Consider the following 23,939-nt stretch of genomic DNA (forward strand, 5'->3'; position numbering starts at 1 on the left):
TTGTTTGGCTTTTTTCTAAACGGAGTTTGTTTCTCAGGTCTGGAGACCCATAATAACAGGGCACTGAATAATATGGACTGTGTGATTGAATTTTTAATCACTTCTGGACATTTTTAGGGTAATCTAAAACTCATCTCTTTTCATTGGTCTTTGACACTATTTAAGTTGTTGATGTTATTTTACATTTATTTATGTCTTTTAACTCATTCTAGTTGTTTTAGATGTATTTTATTGCCTTGTGTTTCTTCTTTCTTTATTATTCTGTGCAGCGCTTTTGTCCACTGTGGTTGTTTTAAAGTGTTTTTTTTAAAATAAAGTTGGATTGGACTGGACTATACGTCATTCATTGTTTATTTATTTTTTTAAATGCTTTGAAACTGATGAAGAATGAAATGGTACGAGTTATTTGTTTAGGGGCATATTGAGGACAGCGTGGATAGCCCGAGCGCCGCTGTGTGAAACAACCGTGTCCTCCACGTTCGCGCTCGTGTGTCAGGTGGGCGTGTTCCAGCGCTGTGATTGGTCGGACGCTCTTCCTTTTCCTCCCCGGCTTCCGCTTTCTTTTCATACGCACGCCCAGACTCTGAATAATGATAATAATGATCAAGATGGCTACTACAGAATACTCCTTGCGGTAGCGAGCTGCCAATTTCATGGAAGCGCTCAAAACTGCGATTTCTCACTTTTTAAGTCCCCCGCAAGCGACGGGACCGCGCCTGGGATTATACTATATGGATTAAAACGGGTTAAGAGGAGATAAAAGTGATTGTGTTGTCCGCAGCACTCATTCCGAGGACGCTAGCTAGCCGAGCTACTAGCTAGTTGTACTTGTCGACCATCTGCAGGTTAAGCTCTCCAGCCAGCGGCACGGGAGTGCGGAGCTGCCCGTTTCGCGTGCCCGCTCGTCGCACGGAGAGCGTCAAATGGCAGAGCCGAGGAAAGTGCCCTTTGTCACCATTTCATCCTTCGCCACCTCGCCGCCGACCCCCGAGTCCAGCAAGAAGCGTCGCCGCGAAGATGAGGCCGTCGACATCACTTTTGGGAAAGATGGAGGTGGAAGTGCGGCGGCGCTGGGGTCAGGAGGAGGAGGCAGCGGCGCCGGCGGTGGCGGCGGCGGGGGGCTGTTCGGCAACGCGAAAGGAAGCGACGCCGAGACCGAGGAGGCGAAACCCACCGTCCGCCTCATCCTCCCGCTGACGGAGCCGAGCGAACGAGGCTCCGCCGAGTTCAACTACGGCGAGTTGGTGAACTCAACAACAGTTTCTCAGGTTAGGAGAGCAGAGGCACCATGATGTGAGGAGGAGGAGGAGGAGGAGGGGCCTGGAGCCTGGTAACCTGGCACCGGCTCAGCTCTGAGATACCACAACAATTATGCTGTACTTTAAAAGTACAAACGTGTGCATGCGCGGTGCTAATGTAACGCTCGTTTGTTTAACTCCATTGTTACGCTCCGGTTTCACTTACTTTTATCTGTTTGTCAAAGTTTGCAGTGATTTACTAGAACCGGAAATGAAAGTGCTGCTGCTTTAATGTAGAATTTCACAATGATTGTGTTTCATAGATGAGCACACAGATCACATTATACCTATTATTTTAATAATGTCTCCCAGCCCCCAAAAAGATCAACATTCTGTCTAAATGCTAAATTCTGAATGTTTACCATGTAGTCAGATACCCTTTCTCTTAGGATCAATAGTTTCCCAACAAAGTCCGACTCTCTAACTATACAACCCAATTCAAACAAACCCCTTAAGAGCAGGTTGAGTGACAATGATGATGAAATGTATTCTTTCCTACTGCTTTAATTCTCAATATTTTATCTAATGTTTACATTTGTTTTAATGTTGTGCTGATTTCACAATCAGAAAATACTTTATTGACCCCTGGGGAAATGGCTTAATGACAAGAATGCAGCAACATGTCAGTTTCAAACTCCCTGCCCTCAGGTTTAGCTGTAAACATTCTTTTGTAAATGTCCTGTTTCAGGCTGGAGTAAATGTAAGACTCGATGATGTCACCGGGGTTATTTTTTCAAAGTGATAATGGCTGCTTTCAGAGCCATTAAACCATGATATACCCATTTTCTTACACGTGTGACATGTGAGAATCGGCACCCCCATATGAGGTAAAGCCTGCCTCCTCCTTTTATTTCTAATTCACTTTCTTTGTTTACGTCAGGTAAAGCATGCACCTCCAACAGTCCCTAAAGGGCTCGCTCCTCCTTTAGACCCCAATGACCCTTTTGCTGACGACGAGAAGGAAAGACGTGAGGTTGAGGCGCTGGCCAAGAAATTTGAGAGCAAATATGTAAGTATTGTATGCTCAAGATACTTGGATAACCGCTGTAATTGTTTGGATTGTATGCTTACATTGAATGCTCACCCTTTTGTTTGTTTTCCCCCCTCTGTTTGTAGGGCGTGGTCCCCAAGAAGAAGAAAAAGGACAGAATGCAGGATCTTATTGATATTGGATACGGCTACGATGAGACTGACCCGTTCATAGACAATTCAGAGGCTGTGAGTTCTAACCCTAACCCTTTATTTGTTCAAAACTTGTTGAGTTATGATGGAAATGTATGATGAACTGAATCTTTTTTTCTCTGGGGGGAGAAGATATTGATCCGATAACTGATGATCAGCATTTCACTGTTCACCGCCGACAACGTCGCTGCCAAACTATAAATATGTCATATCTTAATACACAAACCGCATTTTTAGACTCTAAATGGCAAATTTCTCGCCTCAAATGATCTTAAAACTGCGCTCCTGGACACAGAAAAGCGAGAATCGGCCACTGTTTCAATGTTATTCCGCTGCAACAACAACAACAACAGTCTGTCTCTCTCTCGGACGCCATTGCTCACTGTAGCCAAAAGCACAATAACTTTGCGTCGCGACCCCTACTGAACGGGCGGGAAATTGCAGTGCGTATCTGTCACGAGTCCATGCTAGTTTTCCTAGGCCTGGCTTACGAATACCATTTATTTACATAATAAGCATCCAACATTTGGTATTCAGATGTTTCATATTGACTGAAAAAAATCCTCCGTGAAAATTGTGAATTTGAGTCTGGAAAAGTATGGAATTTTTAAATGGAAAATGTTTAGGAACTCTGAATAAATGGGATTGTAGCAGTAATTGTTCTTCTCCTCTATCCTCAGTATGATGAGCTGGTACCGGCCTCGCTCACCACAAAACACGGCGGCTTCTACATCAACACTGGCACTCTGCAGTTCAGAGCAGCGTCTGACTCTGAGGGGGAAAACGCAGGCACGGAGAATCACTTCAAGGTAAGTCGTCGCTTCTCTGCACTTCTCTCAGGACATTTCAAATGCAGGCAGGTTAAACATCAACGCGTACGTCTGCGGGTGTTTCTTTATCCTGTTTTAGAAGATGAAAGATGGCGAAGAGAGGGTGATTAAGAAAAGACGGAAAAAGCCAGATGGAATCCTGGAGGAAAAGAAACCCAAGAAGATTAGAGTACCAAAGCCTGGGTATGCGTTTAAACATTCTTCACTGTTTAAATACAGCTCCATTGTTTTTGTGTTCTGTGAGGGCTTGACGAAATGGCCAAAAAAGAAATGTTTCTTTCATGCTTTGACATGAAATATTTTAAGAATTGAATTACAGATGAATTCCAAAGAGTAATTGTGTGCTCCTCAGTTTGGATGTTCAGTGTGACAACATATTTCCTGTGCTACTTGGTTAAACATCTCTCTTCTTATTTCGCAGCGTTTCAGCCCTGAGTATTCATCGTCCAGAAAAGAAGAAGCGGAAGAAGCTGATGAAGGACTCTCTCCACTTGGCCAACATGCTGCGTCGTTTCAACAGGGAGAAGGAGGAGATGCGCAAGAAGAATATCGCTGCTGGTGGTCTGCAGCGGTCCAACGCCAAAGTCCCCCATGCCAACAGCGCTGTCCTCAACGCCCACCCAAAGGCTGCCGGTGGAAACGACTGCACAATGGTTGACCTGAGTGCCGACCCGGCTGTGATGTCACTGCTGGGCACGGCCAACAATGACATCCTGCAGGACATGATGGGCGACCTGGACTTTGGAATGCTGGACTCTCCTCAGCCCTCCAGTCCAGCGCAGGGAGAGAATGGTTCCTTTGGGATGGGACATAAAGCAGGTGTGAGCAGAGCGCCACAGGGCAACATGATGGCTCCTCCCCCTCTGCCAAGTGGACTCCCAGGCCCCCTCTTAAAACGCATTGAGGACCTGAGAGCGGTACGAGTTTACTTTTCATTTGAGTGTCATGGACAGAGAAAAGGTTTTTTCTGACATTTTGTCCTGCTTTTAGATTTCAGACAGAAGGAACATACTGAAATACAAGTTTATTGCAGAATAAGTTGAGCCAGGAATGAGGAATGACATGTTTAGGAAGTGCAGTCAGGAATGTTATTGCATTCTTAAAGTCTTAATAACACCTGACTGTGTTCTTACAGGCGTCCCGTTTGTTTGACGAAGAGGGCAGAAAGAAATTCTTCACTTTGGACATGAACAACATCCTTCTAGAGTGAGTCTCTTTCACATTTTCTCTTTTTTTTGCAGATGGCTGCAAATCAACAAAGCTAGTTGTATGTAAATGACATTCTCTCTCTCTCTTTCTCTCTCTCTGTGTCAGTATCGAGTTGCAGGTTCAGGAGCAGCCTGCAGAGGTACGCTCAGCTGTCTACACTCACCTTGAGGCCTTTGTGCCCTGCAATAAAGAAGCTCTACTCAAACGCCTTAAGAAGCTCAGCCTCAACATACAGGTGTGTGGCAGCAATTGTTTTTTGCAGTATTTGCATAATATTGGAATCCCAGGACTGATAAAAACATGGTTTAACCCAGGGGTCTCAAACTCAAATGACCAGGGGGCCAATGCGCATCTATTCTGGTCAAGAGGGGGCCGGCCTAGAGAACAAAAAACACAATATTGCATCATGATATCACATGTATACTTAATAATACTATTTATAATGCAAAATTAATGTATTAATATCAAAAACATACATTTATTTTAAATTACATAAATAATAGTGTTAATTAAAATTTGTACCAGGAGACATTTCAGCCACTGCCATTCGTGGCTCGAGCCCTAACAAATGTTTTTATATATGTCTTTGAATGTTGTATATGATACATTTAATAATGGGATAATTATGACCAAATGTCTTATTATTACTGTTATAATAAACATTGCTAGCAAACATATATTTTATTCTATCAATTGGGGGGCCGCCAGTTTGAGACCCCAGGTTTAACCTAAGAAATTATTTTAGTTTGGTTAACAAATAATCCCAGTTGGTTTATGTTGGATGCTAAGCTCGCTGTGTGAAAGCATATTTTGTTGTGTGCACTCTGTGCGTCTGTTCTAAATTTAGCACGAGTGTGAGATTTCTGACCGTTTTCACTCTGTTTATCTCCGTCGTCCAGGATGACCGTCTTCGCGCTCCCCTGCTGAAACTGAAGCTAGCCGTGTGCAGCGTGATGCCTGAGCAGATTGCTCGTTTCAACATGGACTGTATTGCCAAAGTGGCAAAGTAAGAACTCGTCTCGCGTCGTGTTTTCGGTACACAGCGTGATTTAACGTTAACGATTGTTCTTCATGTGTCGCCAGGCAACAATCTGGGGAGGGAGAGAAGAACGGGTCAGAGGACGACGACGAGGAGAAACCGGGGAAGAGAGTGATGGGACCTCGGAAGAAGTTTATCTGGGACGACAAACTCAGGTCAGATTCACAGAGGAGGGAAGCAGCCGTACATGTGTATATTGGCGCTTACGTGATGGAGCATTTGGGTAATCGTATGTGATTTCCAGGTTATTGCTGTGTAACCTGGTGCGGGTGAAACTGAGTTGTTACGAGCTGGAGGGTAAGAACACGCAGTCTCTGGAGGATTACCTCAAAGCCTTCATGGAGACTGAAGTCAAACTTCTGTGGCCGAAAGGCTGGATGCAGGCCAGGTGTGTCTTTATTTGCCATCATATCTTAAAAAAAGATTATATGCAGACATTTCTCAACCTTTACCTGCTAGCCGCATAATGTACCATTTATAGATTTATTTATTGTTTTTGTTACAGGATGCTGTTCAAAGAGAGCATCATGGCTCATGGTCACCTCACAGGTTACACGTGAGTCATGTAACTTACTGTAACCTTTTATTCACAAGTGACTGATGGGTTTAGCTTTAGTTCTCACTCCTGTTGTTGTCATTTCAGAGCAAAGAAGAAGATGGTTCCTCCACCCAAGGCAAAGCCAAAGGTCAGACTTTGAAACCAGTTGTTCTTTAAACAGTGATGAAGTCTACACTATCGTAACTCACACTTTCATTCATGAAAAGAGTTGCAAAATGAATAGAAAATATAGTCAAGACATTGACAAGATTAGAAGTAAGGATTTTTATTCAAACTTCAAACTTAGTTTTGCTGGTTCTTTGACCAAAGCAGTTTTCAGCTGTGCTAACATCATTGCACAAGGGTTTTCTAATCATCCAATAGCCTTCTAACGTGATTAGCAAACACAATGTATCATTAGAACACAGGAAATGGGCCTCTATACACCTATGTACATATTCCATTAAAAACCAGACGCTTGCAGCTAGAATAGTCTAGTATAGTTTACCACATAAACAATGTATAGAGAGTATTTCTGATTCATTTAATGTTATATTCATTGAAAAAAAGTGTTTTTCCTTCAAAAATAAGGACACAAGTGAGCCTAACTTTGAAAGGTAGTGTATGTGCTTGCTAGCAGCTTGGCCTCCTGATCAATCTTGCACAGTTTAGTTTATAGGATGTTACTGTGCCTTATTTGGCTGGTTCTCTTCACATTTCAAATTCTTAACACCAGCATCGAAATGGTCTCCAGGTCGGCGTTTTCGCTTCGTACCAGAAGTCATTTGTGTCTAACACACCTGTCCATTTATGTACAGTAGGGCATGTGTGCGTCGTTGCAAACAGGAAGTGGTTTGTGTAGTTGCAGTTGGTTGGTTGAGTACTGTGAATGAGAAACAGCTGTGGTGAGAAGTAAAAGCATTTGATAAGAACCAATCAGGAAGTGACTGGATAACTGCAAACCAAAAAAGGGGTCAGTAGAGTTTCCAGATGTCTCCATATAGCAACTGTGATGTATTTTAAAGCTAAAACATGTAGCTGTGTAGCACAGGAAGTAAAAAGCCACTAAATTTGTCAACCATAAATTTTCTGTGCACAGAAAGTGGATTTAGTATTCCATATCTTACACTGACGACTCTACAATTGGCTGGTATATAAAGAATTACAGCAACTATAATAACCTTTAAGTGCACATGTCACTGTGTGTAATGTTGTTAAAGGTAAAAGTACAAGCCCAAACTTAAAGCTGCAGGGCGTAATGTTTGCAGATTTCCTGTTGTTGATTTTATTATTCTGTCTGTTTGGTGTTCGTCAATGGCAAAAATTATTCTTATGCTGCTTCCTTTTATCTAAAAACATTAATTTAGTAATCGATTAATTGTTTCAGCTCTACTAAACACCACTATAATAAGAGTCTGATGGCTTACTCAATGATCTCATTAATAATGGTTAGAATTAAATGGGTCATTTGTTTATTTTTCACTAGAGTTTTGAATACCACTGAAGTGACATCTTGACATCGACTGTAAATGTTATTTTTGCTCAATCTTTCCAGGAGGCCGTCTGGGTTCGAGCCACACCTTTAGCAGGTGCCACTCCCTCCCCTGCTGCCCAGGTTGCCAGGCGACCACCTCCGTCGACGCCGTCTGAGCCCATATGTGTGGATTCCCTCGACGAGGATCTGACGGCTCCCTCGTTGGACTCCATCTCCCAGGCCCTTGCCATCCTCGGCAACGCAGCCAAAGGCCTGGCTCAGGGGGAAAGCCCGCCGTCCCCGGAAGGACCCAGGGCAGCCACCAAACCCTCCACGCCTTCCCATGCCTTGCCACTAGTTCAGCAGCAGAAAAAGAACGCCGTCGGCACTCCCACCTCCAGCACACCTCACTACATCTCTACCTCTTTGTCTTCCTCCACCTCTCTGTCTCGGCCCCTCTCCACCATGTCCTCGCCTCTGCCCTCTGTGAGGGTGGATGCGATGGGGGTCGTCAAGGCCATAACGCAGGCACACAGACACTCAGTTTTGAACACTCAGAGACCTATGGGTGCAGCAAAAGTTAACATGTCTGCCTCGTCGCCGTCACCTAAACCTCGCCCACCGCCCACCGCGTCTCCGCTCGTGCCCCCAGGGTCAAAGACGGGGGTCTCCACCCCTCTGTCTGGCCTCCTCAAAGGCAGCAATAATATTAAAGTCAACAGCAGTGACACGCTCATCCTCACGTCACCCCAGTCTCGGCTGCACAGCATTTCATCCGCGTCGCTTCTGACGCCCAAAACCTACCAGACTCCTCGCCTGCCCCACGCCCCGCAGAGTAAATCCTCCCCCTCTCCTTCCCTCTCTCAGACTCATTCTAGCGTTCAGCCCCGTCCGCAGTCTAACTTCATCACCCCTATGCACGCCACTCTCACCAAGTCGTCACACAGCAGCATACCGCCTATTGTCAAACTTACTCCCCGAACGCCCCACCCCACTATCGCCGTCACCACCTCGGCCTCGCCCTCCATCTCTCAAAATCCCAGGTCTCAGGCAACGCCCACCATTCTCCATTACTCTCCCCAAACCGCAGCAGGGTTCCGCCCTACGTTCTCAGGAACAGCCAAGCCGGGGCAAGGCAGCTACGCTTCTCCAGGCGGCCAGAAGACCCCCAGCAACAACAGCACCAACAACACCAGCCTTATCAACACCTCGTCCATAAGCAAGCATTCAGGGTCTAGTGCCTCCCCCATAGTGGCCTCTGTTAACCCAGGTCAGCGCCCGAGGCCCGTGAGCGTGACACCTCAGGGCGCCAAGTCCGTCGCCTCTGTGTCGTCGTCATCCGTGTCGTCTCAGTTGTCACAGGTTTGTTACTTACTGTCCATATGTTGGGGTAAAGCATTTTCTACCAAGTAGTACAATCGGTTCAGTTCAGCACAAGTCGGTTTGCAACAATAATCCCTAATCTGGCTAGTTTCCAGTGTTCCAGGGTGTGTCAGCCTGGTGGCAATAGCTGCAGAAGCTGTGTAAACAGTGTGACATGGTGTAGCCTGATAAAAAAAAAAAAGTAGAACAACATGATGCATTAAACAATGCTACACTTAGGCATTTTTTATTAAAAAACAATCTGCTTTAGATCCTCTGTGTGGTAATGCACAGTTCATTTAAAACCTTTTTTTCCCCCGTTGTTGCTCAGGTGAGACTATTTTCTAGCTCCGCCCATAATGTGCTGAACCAACTGTGCCAGTTTACACAAACAGACGGTTAACAAAAAGTGGGACAATATGTGCGAGTTATTTTGGTTCTCTTTTCAATGTTGTGCAACATATGGGATTGTATCACTTGGTGGAAACGGGGCTTTTGTGACCTGCATTATTCAGAATATCTGATGATTCACTTGTTTTACTATAATGAAAACCTCCAGTGAAACTAGTTTGAGAACGGATTGAAAAGGAACTAACTGCAACTGTTCTTCACTCCTGGTTTTGTTTTCTGTTTCAGACAATTCAGTTTGATTTATCTCTCTGCAAAGTCCACACTTTAAACTCTATCAGCTTCCCTCAGCTGATTAATGTGTGGAATGTTTTTTTCCCCTCATCAATTACTATTAATAATTATTGCAAAAACTTTAAAGTTTTAACGTGAAAGTTGAAGACACTCTTTCTTAATGAGCAGAGAAGACAAACATTGAAAGCGTCCCGAATCTGGATGTCTGACACCAAAATGTAATCATTTACATCCTCAAATATTCTCTATAAGTCGATCTGTTACTTTCTGACTTATGCTGCTCAGAAACCTGATTTCTCAATAAGGTCAGGTTTTTATGCTAATCTGATTTTGAAAAATCCGATCTTCTGACTAAATTGATTACATTTAGCCCAAGTTTTATCCTGGTCACCAAGTTGAATACCAAAATAAGCACGCTTTAGGAAACTTGTGACTAGATTCCTGTTCAGAACAATGCTGTTTTCACCGCTGATGTAGCAGAATACGTCAGGCTTATTTTTGCAAGATCTGCTCGTTGAAGCCATTGCATTCACTTTTAATATATATTAAAAACAATTAGTCATAAGTTGCCACATGCAACATCTTCAGGATTTGTTTATTGCAAGATATATAAAAGAATTTGGCATCATATGACGTGAAAATACCCGTACATGTTTAAACAAAAACTTTAAAAAACAATATGTAGCTTTGTTCAGAAAGTTGACCTGATTGAGCAAAACCAATGTGATTTTTGGATTCAGCACATCAAAATGATCCTAAATCAGCTAAAAAAAAAAACTATGTTGTGTTGACCAGTGTAATACTCAAAGGCTTTTAATGTAGAACTCTTTCATCGAATTGAATAGTTTGACATTGTTAATTAAGATCTTGCCGCATTTGTGTCCAGGTCTCCACAACAGGTAGCAGCACTCTGCTCGGGACACCCTCGTCTCTCTCTCTCGGGTTTGGGATGCTCGGGGGCCTGGTGCCCGTGTCCTTGCCCTTCCAGTTCCCCCCGCTACTGAACCTGCCTTCACTGGCCACAGCAGGCTCCAGCGACGCAGCCGGCGGCTCCACGGCCAGTAGCAATGCAGCGTTCTCCACCCTGACCCAGAGTGAGTGATGATCAACACCAGGAACAATCATGATGGATACGTCATGCACTATGATAGTAATTTAAATTAGCACACACATTTATAGATTTGTAGATTTGTAGGTCCAGTGTGTAACAGTGTGTGTGTGGGATGGTGGGGGTTTGATGCTATATAATCATTTTGCTAACCTGTATCCAGTCAGTGCAGCTTTCACATTAGCTACGAGATTACACTGACCTTTTATTCTTTGGGACAAAGGTTGGTTTTCACTTCCCACAGGTATGGGTCTTACCAATCAGTCTGTGTGTTGTTGATAATGGGACATAATTCATTAAAAATGCTTTATGCACAGTTGAAACGGTCTACTAACCGACAGGACGTTCCTCGAGTGTCCGACAAAACAATAGTGAGCAAGTTTAGCCTCTGTTAATGAGCTGATGGTCAGTAAAAAGACTGCACTTTTTAATTTAACTGTTAAAATTGACTGCAACGTTTCATGTACGGATGTCTTCGCAAGGGTTTATCAAGCCTGAATATATTACCCATAAGTGTGTTTGTATAATTTCTTAGTAGATATTGGTTGGTTTTCATAGCATAGCATGTGTGAAGGCCAATATTGTTCTCAGACTTGCTTGGTAAAGGGAGTCTGCAGTCTGCAGTTCTGCCACTAGATGTCACCAACTCTTACACACTGGACACATAAATGTTGGGATGTTTTTTTTTTTTTACATATGACACTCTCTGTGAATGTGACCAGCTGCTGTCGTCTATTCCTGTGAAGGCTGTTTTTTGTGTTACATGTTAGAATATCATCTGTTTTATCATATTGTTTGTCAGATGTTAAGCTTGTTTTTTCCCTCCTGTTTGACATTACTCTGTTTTGTTTGCTTCATTTCTCTGAATCCCCTCATCTGTTAACTCCTCCTCTGATTGGCTGTCATCGCTTGCATTGTACCCGCTCCTCTTCCTTTATCTCACCTTCTTTACCCTCTCCTCCTCCTCCCTGTTGTGTTGGCGTGTGTCCCTCCTTGTCCCCCCCCCTGTCCTGTCTCCTCAGATCTGTATAAGAGTCTCCAGTCAGGGTCTCAGGTTCCTCTGCCTCCTCACTTGCAGCTCGCTTTCTCAGGTAAAATCTGACCCTCTCTCCACCCTCAAAGCCTGCTCCATTTACTCCCTCTTCTGTCGTCTTTCCAGGTGTCTAGTGTTGTCTGGTCCTGTTGTGTTCTCCGCTCGTCACTTGTTGGCAGCATGCCTTTAACGTAGTCGTTTCAGCTGTCATTCGATCTCTGTGTTGTTTCCCCCCCCCCCCCCCCCCCCCCCATCATTGTGTTTCACTAATTTCAAGAATTGTACTGTTCTTGTCCAGATGTCACTCAAAGCCAGGGAGGAGATTCTAAGAGGAAGACGCTATGATGCAGCAGGATCTCTACACCCAGCAGACAAAATGTCAGGATTAGGATGGACGTGGCTTTGGGGGGGCGACACATGAACAGACGTGCGTCTGTTAATACAGACTGAACTACTCTTGGGATTCTTGAGCTGAAATCAACTTAAGTTTTAACGAGTACCGCAGTTGAATATAACTTTTTTTAAACAGTTTGATAAGTTTTAAATACTATTCATAGAGTTGTTAAATGAAATGACAAACGCAGTTTGTCAATGTTTACAAGATAGACCTATATCACTGTGGACAGGGAGGAGTGAATGAGTTTTTTAAAGCGAGGGTGTGTGAATGTGTGCGTTTTGTGTGGGGAAAGTGTGCCTTTGTACGTCTCCCTCTCTGATGCATGGTCAGTGTCTATTTGGTGCTGTTTTTATCCTAATGTAATTATCACTGATACCTGTAAGAAATGTAAACTGCAAATTGATGGATTTGAGCTTTTTTCAATGAAAGATGAACACTTTTTCATCATACTTGAATTCTTAAAGGAATTCTCTTCTGTACAGAACTCAAGTTGACTTAATTAAATCTTTGCTTTCATAGTGGATTAATTTGATTCATTTAACACAAGTGGAGGCGTACTCCATACAATACTGGACGTCCGAAACAGTCTCAAACTGAGGCACAGCAGACGACACAAGTGGGCAGTGTTGATTTAATTGAAACCTTAAATTGGCTATTAAACCATATGAAATCCAAACATAAAAGAAAACACTTGACACCAGATCATAATGTTTGACAAAATACACAAGAAAAACAATACAAAAAAAGAAAAGCGTCAAGTCTGTTTGAGAAAGACGTGAGGGGTAACTGGCAGCATGTGGTGATCAGGATCGACCGGCCCTCGCAGAGCTTCTCCCAGGTGGTTTTTCCCCTCTCAACTTTGTCATGTTCACCTCGTGAGGCTTACTTGACCAGAGGCCTGGTTTTGTCGTCATCACCACACTGGTGCGCTTTGTACTTTTTCACCTCAGCCATGTACTTTGACCAGGCATCGCTCTTGCCAGGCACAGCCTAAAACCACGACACACATCGTTAACTGTAGGACTTTCCAGAACTGGCACATGTCAACACCACCACCAACCAACCAACCAAGAATCCACACTTACTTCCGAGTCCTGTTGCTGCTTCTTTGCAACCACGCCGGTCTTAAGGAACACACCGCCTCGGCGCTTCCCCACCTGGGTTAGGGGATAGAAGACTGAAACCGTTATAGGAGCTCTTGCAGGTGGACTGTCAATGAAGGAGACAACACCAGAGCAGAAAGTCTCCTGCCGCACCACCAGTCATCATCAGTAAGGAGCATCCCTACACTTGCATGAATGCTCTGTTACATGTAATATTATGTATTGCTGTCACAGTGAAAAATATTGCAAATGCAACACTGGCACTAGCATATGTGAAACGAAATGATACTGGCCATTATTTCAGGATGTACTAAATCAGTAAATTTGGATGTCTGCTGTATGTATCTCATCTTACAACTGGCAAACCCCTTACAAAGCTCGTCACGGGAGGGGGCTTCCTCTCCACTGATGTCTGTCCTTGTTCTGTGGCTCTCCCAGCTCCACCTGTTTGCGGCGTCTCCTTTTTCCTTCTCTGCTCCTCCTCCATCTTCTTTTTGAACATCTCCATGAAGCTGCCGTCATTGGCGAACGCGTTGCCTCCGGGCCCAGAGGCATTGCTCGTCCCCGGTGCGGTGGTACTGGACGGGGACGCGGGGCTGGAGTCCCCGCTGCTGCTGCTGCCGCCGTCGTCGTCGCCGCCGCTCGCTGGAGGTTTGCCGTGTGCGCGGCGTGATTCCATGTTTCCAGGGCGTAATGTTCATACACTGGTTCAGCCCGGAATGTCAAAAATGTCACAATATTTACCTGCGTATTTTTAATATAAAAAAATATGACTTTGATGTGAGGTTGGCCTATGAAGATACACTGCGATAATGGCTAAAATATAACCAACACTTAGGGGTTTGGGATAAATAAACCTCCGGTTACTTGGATAAAGAGAGAGAAAATAGTGAAAAACGCTTCACGATGCCAGTCGTTTAGCACTAAGCCATGACAAAAACAAAGGCAGCTAACGTGGCTACGGGCTAACGAGCGCCCGCTTTGGTGAGGCCTGTACCGGCGAACAAACTCAACGCAAGGTTCCACTTGTTGGGAGTGATTTATCCCGTTGTGACTCTAAACACAGCTGCAACGCGTTACACGGTTCAAATACCTGCAGCAGACACTGAAAGGTCCCGAGACTTTACCGAAGCTTGAAGCTAACTTTCGCCATTTATCAGTCACCGTCGGCCATCTTTAGCTTCCGGTTGTAACGTCACGCGTCGACTTTGGCGCCCCCTGCAGTCATGGATGTATTATAAGAACCCCTCGGCCTTGAAAACAATTTTGTCATGGTGGCCACAATGGGTACTGCAACAAAAATACTCATGGGGCCCAAAAAGCAATTTTCCCATTGAGCAAAAACCTCATACTATACAATGTCGTCCAAAATTTGACAGAAACGTCATACTATACTATGTCATCCGAAATTAGTATTTTTTTTTTTTACAAAAACGTTTTACTATCCTATGTCATTCAAAATTTGACCATTGTGTGACCACAGTTGAAACTTGACGCTATCCGGTAAAACTTCAGACTTTTATCTTGTTTGTTAAAACGATTTGTGCAACCGACAGCACAAGACATGTCGTTTACCTGTTGCTCACACTAGCGCTTTCTGCTTTCTTTGTTAGCCAATGAGAAGCAGCAAGAACGCCCGGCTGTGACTCGACTGGCTGCTGCCTTTGGACATGAGACACCCGGAATGTTTTGAGTGTAACACAGGAAGTCCGTCTGACGAGACGGTTTTGTTTTCACTGAAGAATCAACTTTTCACGGATAAATATAAAAGGTAAGCACAATTTTTTAATTTCTGTTTTCTTAATTCTTTGGCATTGATCTCCCTAATGCTTTCTAGTAGACTGTCGTACGGAGTGTGTTCTGGAAAAAGGTGACGGACAGTTAAATGCGGCTAGTGGGTTGACGCAACGGTTTCGTACGAAGTTTGACATGTAGTTAGATATTAAATATCAAACTACATAAATAACACTCAATAAATTTTATTGAGTGTTATTTACAACACTATTTTTCCCAATCGGGGAATCTTATAATCATAATAATCATAATATTGATTATGATTATTATAATTATCATACAATTCTGACACAACGATTACTTAATATGTCTTCAATTGCCCCTTGGGGACAAATAAAGTTTTTTTTATTTTATTTGTATTTTTTTTTTAATATGCAGTTTAAACAAAGTCAGGGAACTTACACATCAAACTCTTCCACAAGTTTGACCATGCTGCCGCACATTTCAGAGTTACGCCCATCCAGGAAGCAAACAGGAAGTGGAAGGCGGGTTTTGACATTTGAGTGTAAAACAATGGACCAAAAGTAAACTCCTGTTGCACTGTTTTAAGTTATTTAGTAAAAGCTGCTCCTTTTCATTACATACCAGCCATTAAGTGAAGGTAACTCTGTTTTAAATAATCAGAATCGGAGATTTCACATATTGTAGTAATAATAATAATAATAACGATGATGTGTCAACAGAAAATATGTATTTTAATTATTTGCATATTTTACAGTTCATCGTTTTCATAATATGGTGTTAAAGTGTCCAAATTAAGTCCATCGTCCACATTAAGGCTTAGGTTTATTTCCCTGTTCAAAAGCAAATATTTATTAGTGAATAAGTAAATAGTGAAATGTCTCAAATGGGGGTCCATGACACACTAGGGGGGCTGTCAGCGTACCAATAGTAAATGTATTTTCCTTATATAATCTGAAATAGTTCATTTAGTTGAGTTCTAGTTGCTGTTTCAGCGTTCGTCCACTAGATGGCGATGTAAGCCTACAGAAATCCTCCCACGTGGTTCTCGTTGTTACTCTGGCTGCTGCTCTCTGATCCTTTGCTGTTGTGTTCCTGCACCTGAACACGTGTGAATTATTTTGTCATTTAACAGTTTTAAATGTTACAAAGTTTTCTTTCTCTATAATAATAATAATAATAATAATATGTCAAAGTTCAGTTTGCACACCTCTTTGTCGTTTTCTGATTCAGTGTACACTGATGGCAGCAGGTGGTGAGTGTGACTGTGTTGAATTAATGGGATGATGAATGATTCACTTTTAATTGTGAGTCGAATAAGTGAGAAAATGTACTGTCGTCATCATTGTTGTGGCCATTTGTCGTGAGAAAAATGAAGATTCCTAAAAAAGATCAACTTGTCTTTATAACTTTTTAGCATTCATGAATAAACCAAATCATAATACAACAACAACAACAACAGTGGAAAGTTCTGACAAAAAGTATATTTTGTGTCTTTCAGTATTATTAGGATAACAGATATCCAATCATTTAACTGATCTGAACCAACAACCATGAAAGGAGGATGCAGTCCCCCTCAAACAAAGTTCACACAACAGGCAAACGAAAGAATAATACTCCAAGAAACTGATGCATTAATATAAGAAATAAAGTAGTTTTCATGGTTCCAGCAAACTTTCCTCCCCCCAAACTATGACAAAGAAACACCCACATCAGCTCTCCATCACTGGTCTAAAAACTAGTCCAGCTCCTGCATGTGAAGCTCAGATGGCAGAGGGAGGTGGGAGGAATATTCATGGTCCACGAGAAGAGGAGAGAGATGGAGAGAGAGAGTGAGTGACAGAGCCGACGCAGGTCCTCTCTCTGCGCGCGTGTCTGTGGGAGGGAAAGGGGGCTCGTGGAGAGAGGAAAAACAAACCCACCCAGAGCTCTTCAGACGTCACTGTTCACATCACAGATGTTCCCACAGACACTCAGTGTGGGCTGTGAGGCCGAGGCGTGTGAAGCCGGTATGGCTTCTTTCTTTGTAGAGTCTGTGCGCATTAGAATGTGTAGGCCTGCGTGGAGATATGGTAATATTTGAAAAAAAAGTGTTCCTCTTATTAAAGTGCAGAGTGGAGTGTTTTTTCTGTGACCGCGCGTCAGGCCCTGATTCTTATCTGTAAGCCTTTTTTTTTTAAAAAAACTGTTGAACAAAGCAAAAACATGAGCATGCGTTTCAAAAATGTACATCCCCTGAAATAAAGGTTTCTTGATAAAAAGTCGCAGAAAGGGAGAGGTCGCGTGGGTGCACCCGGTTTTGTTTCCACGTTCGTGGCAAAAAAATAAAAAATAAGTAGGGGAGTTGTTATTGATGGAAATTGATCATTATTTAAAACGACAAGAGGTTACAGCTTCCTCTCCAAAACAGCTTGAGGTGAGAGTGCGCTCAGACCGCAGCCTTCATTCACACACTTCTTTGAAGTGGTTTCACTGTGAGGTAGAGCTTCTTTCTTTTTTTAGCGTCTTGTTTACTTCTACGTCAGAGTCTGAAGTTTGAAGGACAGAAAACCCCTTCGATTTTCCTGAGACCATGCATGTCACTGCGCAATGTATCTCTTGGTCAACGGTCATGGCACAGACTCGTCTTTACGCACCACTTCAGTTTCCATGGAAGGTCCAGACTTTCCTTGTATGTGACTAATGACTCTCTAAATCGCCTTCTGTTACCGTTGTTGTTTAGCGCGTCTGGGGCCCCTGGCCCCTGGATAATAGCGGGAATAATTCTTACTGACTCATCCACGCGGTTTAACGCCGGGACTTTCCCCCCCATTCTACATCCATACTCTCAGCCTCTGGTGCCGCACATATTTGGACAGTGATGCGTCCCAACAGAATGTTGTCCTTGGCAGCGCGCACGTTCTCCGTCCATCCACACAGATGCTTCTGCGTGCGCGTTCTGGGACGCCCACTCACGCCCAGCGCTGTGCCAAGCCGGTGTGGCATCTTGAGACGCCCCCGACATTCCTGAAGCCGCTGTCACATCCCCCGAGTGTGAAATTCTCTTTTGATTATATTACCCACACCTTAAATATGTCTCAATGACTGTGACGAATGAAAGAGGATGTGATTTTTGGATCTCTAATGATTGATTTATAAGTGTTTCATGCTATTGAAAGTGGTTTCAAAACGTTATGCGTTGTAGATGGATATATGGTGTAGTTTGGCACATTTGAAGCTTTGGGTCTGCTAAATTACATGTAGTGTAGAGTATATGAATATTCACTTCCTGTTGACCTTCAGAACGCCTGACCAACTTTTTGTTTGTCTACACTGATAACCCCATTACGCTTTGTTGACAATAGAGAAAAAGGAAATTCCGCCACCCTCGTGAAGCTCACAGACCTTTGTATCAACGCACCAGAGAGAGAGAGAGAGAAAGAGAGACTGAGGTGAAACCTGCTTGTGTTTCCTGGGCGGGGGTTCCCAGAAATCCTCCCCTTTTGGTTAAAGTATTCACCGACATGCCCATATGTGGAAAGCCTCGTGCGTAATAATGGGAACGGCCTTATTACGCAGGCGACGCTCCGTGCGTAAAAACACGGAAGCCAGCTTGGGTTGGGCTTCTCGGTGGGAGCAACAATGACTTTGTTATGGTTACAGTAACACTGGAACAGCTTTAATCCCTACTGTTTATTGATGTGTGTGTTCTCTGTTTACACACATGTACGTATACAGCTCAGAGTACACACATGTTTATGTGTGTTCTCTTTTATATTGTTATATAACAGTTATAAATATTTATGTGTGTGTGTATATATATATATGTATATGTGTGTGTATATATGTATATTTGTGTGTATATATATATATATATATAAGTATATATGTACATGTGTGTGTATGTGTGTGTATATATATATATATATATATATATATATAAGTATATATGTACATGTGTGTGTATGTATATATATATATATATATATATATATTTGTGTATCTGTATATATATATATATGTATATATGCCATAATACACACATTCATATGTGTGTTTAAATGAACATAGTGTGTGAATGTGTGTGTGGTTGTAAACAAACACTCGAGATCATATCATATTTCCGTCTCATTTTGAAGACACTTTACTTAAATACACAGGACAAATTAAAAAAAAAAGAAGACAGTGTAAACATTGGACATTTTAACTTTTGTCTGGATCAACCGGACAAACACAATAATTTACACAAGGAAATAAATGCAGCATTGCATGATACTTATCAGTTTGCAAAAAGTACAAAGTTATCGTTCCCATTTTCTACCATTAGTAAACCCGGCTCAGGGGCCCCTCAGTGCCCACTGTGTTTGCTCAGTCAGTATCTGCTCAGTCTGGATGCTGCCCTGCTTTCTAGGCTCGAATGGTCCCTTGAACGGTGTCCAGCATCCGGAAGTACCATTTCACTCAGGTCTTTCACCCTTACAGACAGCCTTACAGAGTTGTCTACACTTGCCCTCTCTCTCTCTGTCTCTCCCCCTCGTCCCTGTGCTGCAGAACAACGCTGACAACACAATCAACCGCTATTCCAGTGCTGCCAATGCAGAACATGACTCCAGTGTTATTACTTTTCAGTCAAAATCAAAAGTCTCGTGGTTCAAAACGCCTCCATCTTGCTGGTGAGCATCAGCTGACAGCCGCTGCTCACGTGCGTCAGGACCTTCTGCTTGAGCTGGGCGACCTGGTCCCGCAGCACCGACGCGGTGTTGGAGAGCCCCGCGTTGTCGTTCTTCAGCACTTTCACCTTGTCCTCCAGCCGGGCGATGCGCTCCAGCTTGCGTCGCCGGCACTTAGTGGCCGCCAGTCGGTTCCTCAGCCTCTTGCGCTCCGCCTTGATCTTCTCCTGCGTCTCCAAGTCGATGGGAGACATCGGCGGCGAGCAGTCGCTGCTCAGGAGGTCTGGCACGGTCTGCGGCTCCTCCTTGAGCGCGAGGAGCCGCTGCGGGTGGAGCCCGGAGCCGGGCAGGTTGTGCTGGAAGGGGTGCGCGCCGAGCGTCGACTGCGGGTGGCTCTGCTGGTGAGGCGGCATGTAGCTGATGGTGGCTGTGGGGTAGCTGGATGCGGAAGAGAGGCTTGTGTTCGGGCAGTATGCGTTCAGTGTCGTGTAGATGGGAGGCTCCGGCTGCAGCGTGGCGCCAAAGACGCTAGATGCCGCCGGTGAGCAGGTGGCAACCCCGCCGGCTCCGAGGGACACATTTGGAGGTGCCATTTGGTTCATCTTGTGCAGCTCGTCCAGCGCTTTCACGAAGCCTTCAGCGAAGCCCTCCTGCTCCTCGGTGATGCCGCGGCTGTAGAAGTATTGGCCGGGCGTGGGAGTGGTGATCACCCCGTTACTGTTCTGGATGATGAGCCTCTCTAGCTCTGGGGACGCGAGCTTCAGGGACCCCACGTCCTGCTGCCCTGCTTGGTACGCGTCTGCCTCGGCTCTCAGCTGAGACTTCAGGCTGCGATAAGGCTCTGTCAAGTTCAAATTCATACTCTGCTTTAGCAGTTTGTAGTCGTGCATTGCTGCATCTGAGTGGCCGTAAGGTGACAGAAAAGAGTCGTCATGATAAAAAGGCTGTTCCATCTTTGTAGACATAAAGTCGTAGGGAGGAACAAAAACAAGTGATGGGGAGCTTACCAGCTGTTTATTGTCACTCTGGATAATCAACAAATGTCAGTGTCAGCACAGAGTGCGCATCAATTCAGCCTCTGGTCGTCTCTCGTTCTCTCTCAACAGTGTCCAGGAATTAAAAATCACTCCAAAAAGGAAAGAGTGAAAGTCCAAGTATCGGTAGGAGCTGTCTTCAGATCAGTGTCAGCGGGTCTGAGTGTGTTCCAGCCGGGTCTGTCCGCAGCTCAGTGAGGGGATAACTGGAAAAAACTCTTTAGTCCTATAGTGTTTAGTGTGCCGCGTCCTGGAGTTTGCTGAGGTGTGTTCCAGGACTGTCACTGCGCGGCTTTTATCAACGCACCGCACAAGACAGGCGAGAGCGGCGCCGCGATTGGCCCGAGCTGCTCGCTCCTCCACGCCCACAGAAGCGCGTCGTCGAGTGACGTAAATGCCGGGAAGAGAGGACCGTAAGCAAAGCCTGTAGGCACGAGAGAGAGAGAGAGAGCGCGGTGAGGAGGAGAGCAGGCACAGAAATAGAAGAACGCACGGTTTTACGCACAACTTTCTCGGTTGATTACGTGGTTATTAAAGATTATAAAGTTGTTGGAGAAGAAGCGATGGCGTGACGTGGCTGTGTTGTTCGAACCAGAACTCTATAATCAGCTGTTCGTGTGTTTTTTTAATATTTTTATTCTGTAATAAAAGCGTATGTGGATAAAACAAATATGACAGGTCAGCACATCTAGATCATTGATATCAGCCTCGTGTTCGAGACTCTCTGCGCCGTATATCTCCCGTTGCTACTTGCAGTGTTTATTGTGATCCAGGCTGTTGAGGAAGTCCGGAGGCCTTATATGGGCATCGGCGTGACGTAGCAGTTCCTCTCTGGGAGAACCGGGAAGACACGCCCACCCGAGAGGGCTCATTCCAGCGGCATTCCAGCTCCTGTCCGAACCCAAATCCATGCGCTTGCTGCTCCAGTTATTGGGACTGTGCGCCACAGCAGGAAGAAATGAGCAGAACCGTCTGAGTTACACTGATCACCAACAACCTGTTCCTAAAACAGTGACTTTACACTGTTCTTTACAGCAGGAAATACAGGTATTATGAATGCAGTATATCAAAGTAACAGAGAATGGTAAAGGAAAAACAAATAAAACAGCTTTATTTCAGGTTTATTTCAAGACAGACTTGAGCATTACATATAAAAGTGGTTTAATTCAATCGTGAGCCAGATACAATATATTTTGCTCAATATAAATATATTATATATTTACTTGTCTGTCTGTATTGAAACATATAGCAATTCATAATTTATGAGGTAATGTGTAGTAGAAATTAGGGTGAATTCCAATTCCTTGCTTAACCCTCAATCTCAAAAATGTGCGCTCCCTCTAGTGCAAGTGCTGTCCTGATTCTCAGAAAAATTAAGTTGAGGGGCAAGTTTAAGGTCTGTATCGCCCTCAATATTGAGATTTTCCGAGGCTACCCAGAATGCATTGCGTGTTTTGCCATAACAAAGATGTTACCGAAAGCAGCGAAACGAGTACGCTTCAAATGAAGTATTTTCTTTGTCAATAGAGATATAAAAATGATGAAAACCATTGTATTATCTTAGTTTAGGCCCATATTATGGATTACTGACGTCATTGTTGCGTAACATTTATTTTTATTTTACGATCTTTTGTCAATAGCCGGTCGATGCGGACAAACGATGGTTTGCTATGGTTTACTTTTCAATAAGTCGTGGTGTGTGGTAACTGTCAGCTGAATATGTCCGTGGTTGTGGTATTTGTATGAGTATCATCTTATAACTAACTGACGTAAATGTGTTCTTCTTCTTCTTCTTTTTTGGAGTTGACAGACTGGACGCAGCTTTCGCGTTATTCTGCCCCCTACAGTCTGAAGATGTATCTGCATTTAAGGGGTGTCCCATTTCTAAGTGACAAAATAACCCTCAACACTTGGTTTTGAAGGCCAGTTAAGATTAAGGGTTAAGATAGGAATTGAAATTGGCTCTTGCCCTCCAGGGGTTCTGAAAAGTGATGTTCACTAAGCACATACTTACAGGTACCAGGCAACAAGACTGAATATGAATATTATGCGTCTCAGTCGCTGAAAACGTAAACATTTGGCATATCAAATTACTCGTAAAACACAAAAAGATAACATTAAATGAGCCCAGTCTGTGTTACAGTTACAGGACAAACCTTTACGGGTTTCCTGACACTAATCCCACGCCTCGATCCCAAACGGCAAATAGAGAGCAAACTTTGTCCAACAAGAACCACACCCAGTTAATTAACTCAAACAGGGAGATTAGTGTTCGGTTATTAATTCTTTTCAGCTGCAAGGTCGACAAAAATAACATACATAACATTTGGAAGCAAAAGTAAAGATGAGGTAAAATCTCTTAATAAGTGTGCGATTGCACCTTTATCAGTTGTGGAGAGGCGAATGTATGTTCATGCCCAGCAGCCTGCTATCATGTTCACACGACTAACCAAACAAGACCATTGCAGTAAAATGCATATTGTTACACAGCAAAATTCATGTTTATTAAAGGTGCATTATGTGATAAATCTAAAGCAACTGGTCATAAAATCCTCCTAATATGTCACAGAGACTCAGGAATAATGTTCATATAACAAACTGAACTCACCAACAACAACAGTACAGACAAAATATTTGCATTAAAAAAAACATTTTGCAGACTGCAAATCATGTTTATTTTTTGAAATCATGTTTTGGCATGTGGCGCCACCTCCTGCTGTCTACCAATCATTGCAGTCAGTAGAGTCTCAGCTGCCGAGCAACCACGGGTTGCCAGTTACGTCAGAAAACGAAACCTAAAAGACCTCGGTATTTAGAATTTGAATGTAGTAACTGTTTTTGGCCACATTCTTACATATGGCACCTTTAAAACTGGCAGATTTGATCATTGTATCTCAACAATAAATGGATTTGACATAATTACCTTTTGCCAAGGAGGTCGTGTTTTCCCCGCCATGAACCGCATAATTCAAATAAATAAATAAATAACCTTCCTCGTCCTGATGCTCAGTTTGAACTTCAGCAGCTCGTCTTGTTTACATTAGAGCTGAAACAATTAATCGATTCATCGTTTTTTTCATGATTAAAACAAGATTTCTGATTGTTTCAGCTTCTTAAATGTGAATATTTTTCTTCGTTTCTTTGCGCCACATAACAAAGAAATCGTTAAAACTGGATCATTTTTGTTTGTGGACAAAACATTCGGGAACATTCGTCATTCAACGTTTTTATGGAATAATCGAGAAAATAATCCGCCGATTAATCGATATCGAAAATAATGGTTAGT

General features: G+C 43.6%; 3 protein-coding genes across 3 annotated transcripts; 1 reads left to right on the top strand and 2 right to left on the bottom strand.

Annotated features, from left to right (window-relative positions):
* Window positions 1–696: 696 nt before the first annotated feature.
* LOC310932754 (ubinuclein-2-like) lies at window positions 697–12,060 on the top strand (the record flags this gene model as incomplete). The annotated part of the gene is made up of 17 exons (XM_083896104.1): window positions 697–1,268; window positions 2,179–2,307; window positions 2,415–2,516; window positions 3,161–3,289; window positions 3,390–3,493; window positions 3,732–4,227; window positions 4,446–4,516; window positions 4,625–4,754; window positions 5,419–5,525; window positions 5,603–5,713; window positions 5,803–5,946; window positions 6,064–6,114; window positions 6,202–6,244; window positions 7,652–8,932; window positions 10,461–10,668; window positions 11,705–11,773; window positions 12,014–12,060. The coding sequence occupies exons 1-17, from the start codon at window positions 924–926 to the stop codon at window positions 12,058–12,060; spliced, it is 3,567 nt and encodes a 1,188-aa protein (XP_083752230.1). The 5' UTR covers window positions 697–923.
* Window positions 12,061–12,736: 676 nt separating this feature from the next.
* On the bottom strand, window positions 12,737–14,375 carry trir (telomerase RNA component interacting RNase). Its single transcript, XM_083895972.1, has 3 exons — window positions 13,589–14,375; window positions 13,198–13,269; window positions 12,737–13,102 (listed from the first exon to the last, which is right to left on the bottom strand). Exons 1-3 carry the CDS (start codon window positions 13,892–13,894, stop codon window positions 12,995–12,997), a joined length of 486 nt encoding a protein of 161 aa, XP_083752098.1. The 5' UTR covers window positions 13,895–14,375; the 3' UTR covers window positions 12,737–12,994.
* Window positions 14,376–19,083: 4,708 nt separating this feature from the next.
* Window positions 19,084–20,895, bottom strand: junbb (JunB proto-oncogene, AP-1 transcription factor subunit b). Its single transcript, XM_083897031.1, has 2 exons — window positions 20,627–20,895; window positions 19,084–20,517 (listed from the first exon to the last, which is right to left on the bottom strand). Exon 2 carries the CDS (start codon window positions 20,507–20,509, stop codon window positions 19,601–19,603), a length of 909 nt encoding a protein of 302 aa, XP_083753157.1. The 5' UTR covers window positions 20,510–20,517; window positions 20,627–20,895; the 3' UTR covers window positions 19,084–19,600.
* Between the last annotated feature and the right edge of the window lie 3,044 nt (window positions 20,896–23,939).

Source organism: Microchirus variegatus (genome assembly GCF_963457635.1).
Source record: "Microchirus variegatus genome assembly, chromosome: 10".
Classification (NCBI taxonomy): domain Eukaryota; kingdom Metazoa; phylum Chordata; class Actinopteri; order Pleuronectiformes; family Soleidae; genus Microchirus; species Microchirus variegatus.

What these genes read in the sequence shown, in the direction of transcription:
- trir (XM_083895972.1), bottom strand. Translation starts at nt 13,894, where the DNA reads ATGGAATCACGCCGCGCACACGGCAAACCTCCAGCGAGCGGCGGCGAC. An exon ending in CCCCTCCCGTGACGAGCTTT is followed by an intron (nt 13,270 to 13,588) that starts GTAAGGGGTTTG and finishes CCCCTAACCCAG; the next exon opens with GTGGGGAAGCGCCGAGGCGG. An exon ending in AGCAGCAACAGGACTCGGAA is followed by an intron (nt 13,103 to 13,197) that starts GTAAGTGTGGAT and finishes TCGTGGTTTTAG; the next exon opens with GCTGTGCCTGGCAAGAGCGA.
- junbb (XM_083897031.1), bottom strand. Translation starts at nt 20,509, where the DNA reads ATGCACGACTACAAACTGCTAAAGCAGAGTATGAATTTGAACTTGACA.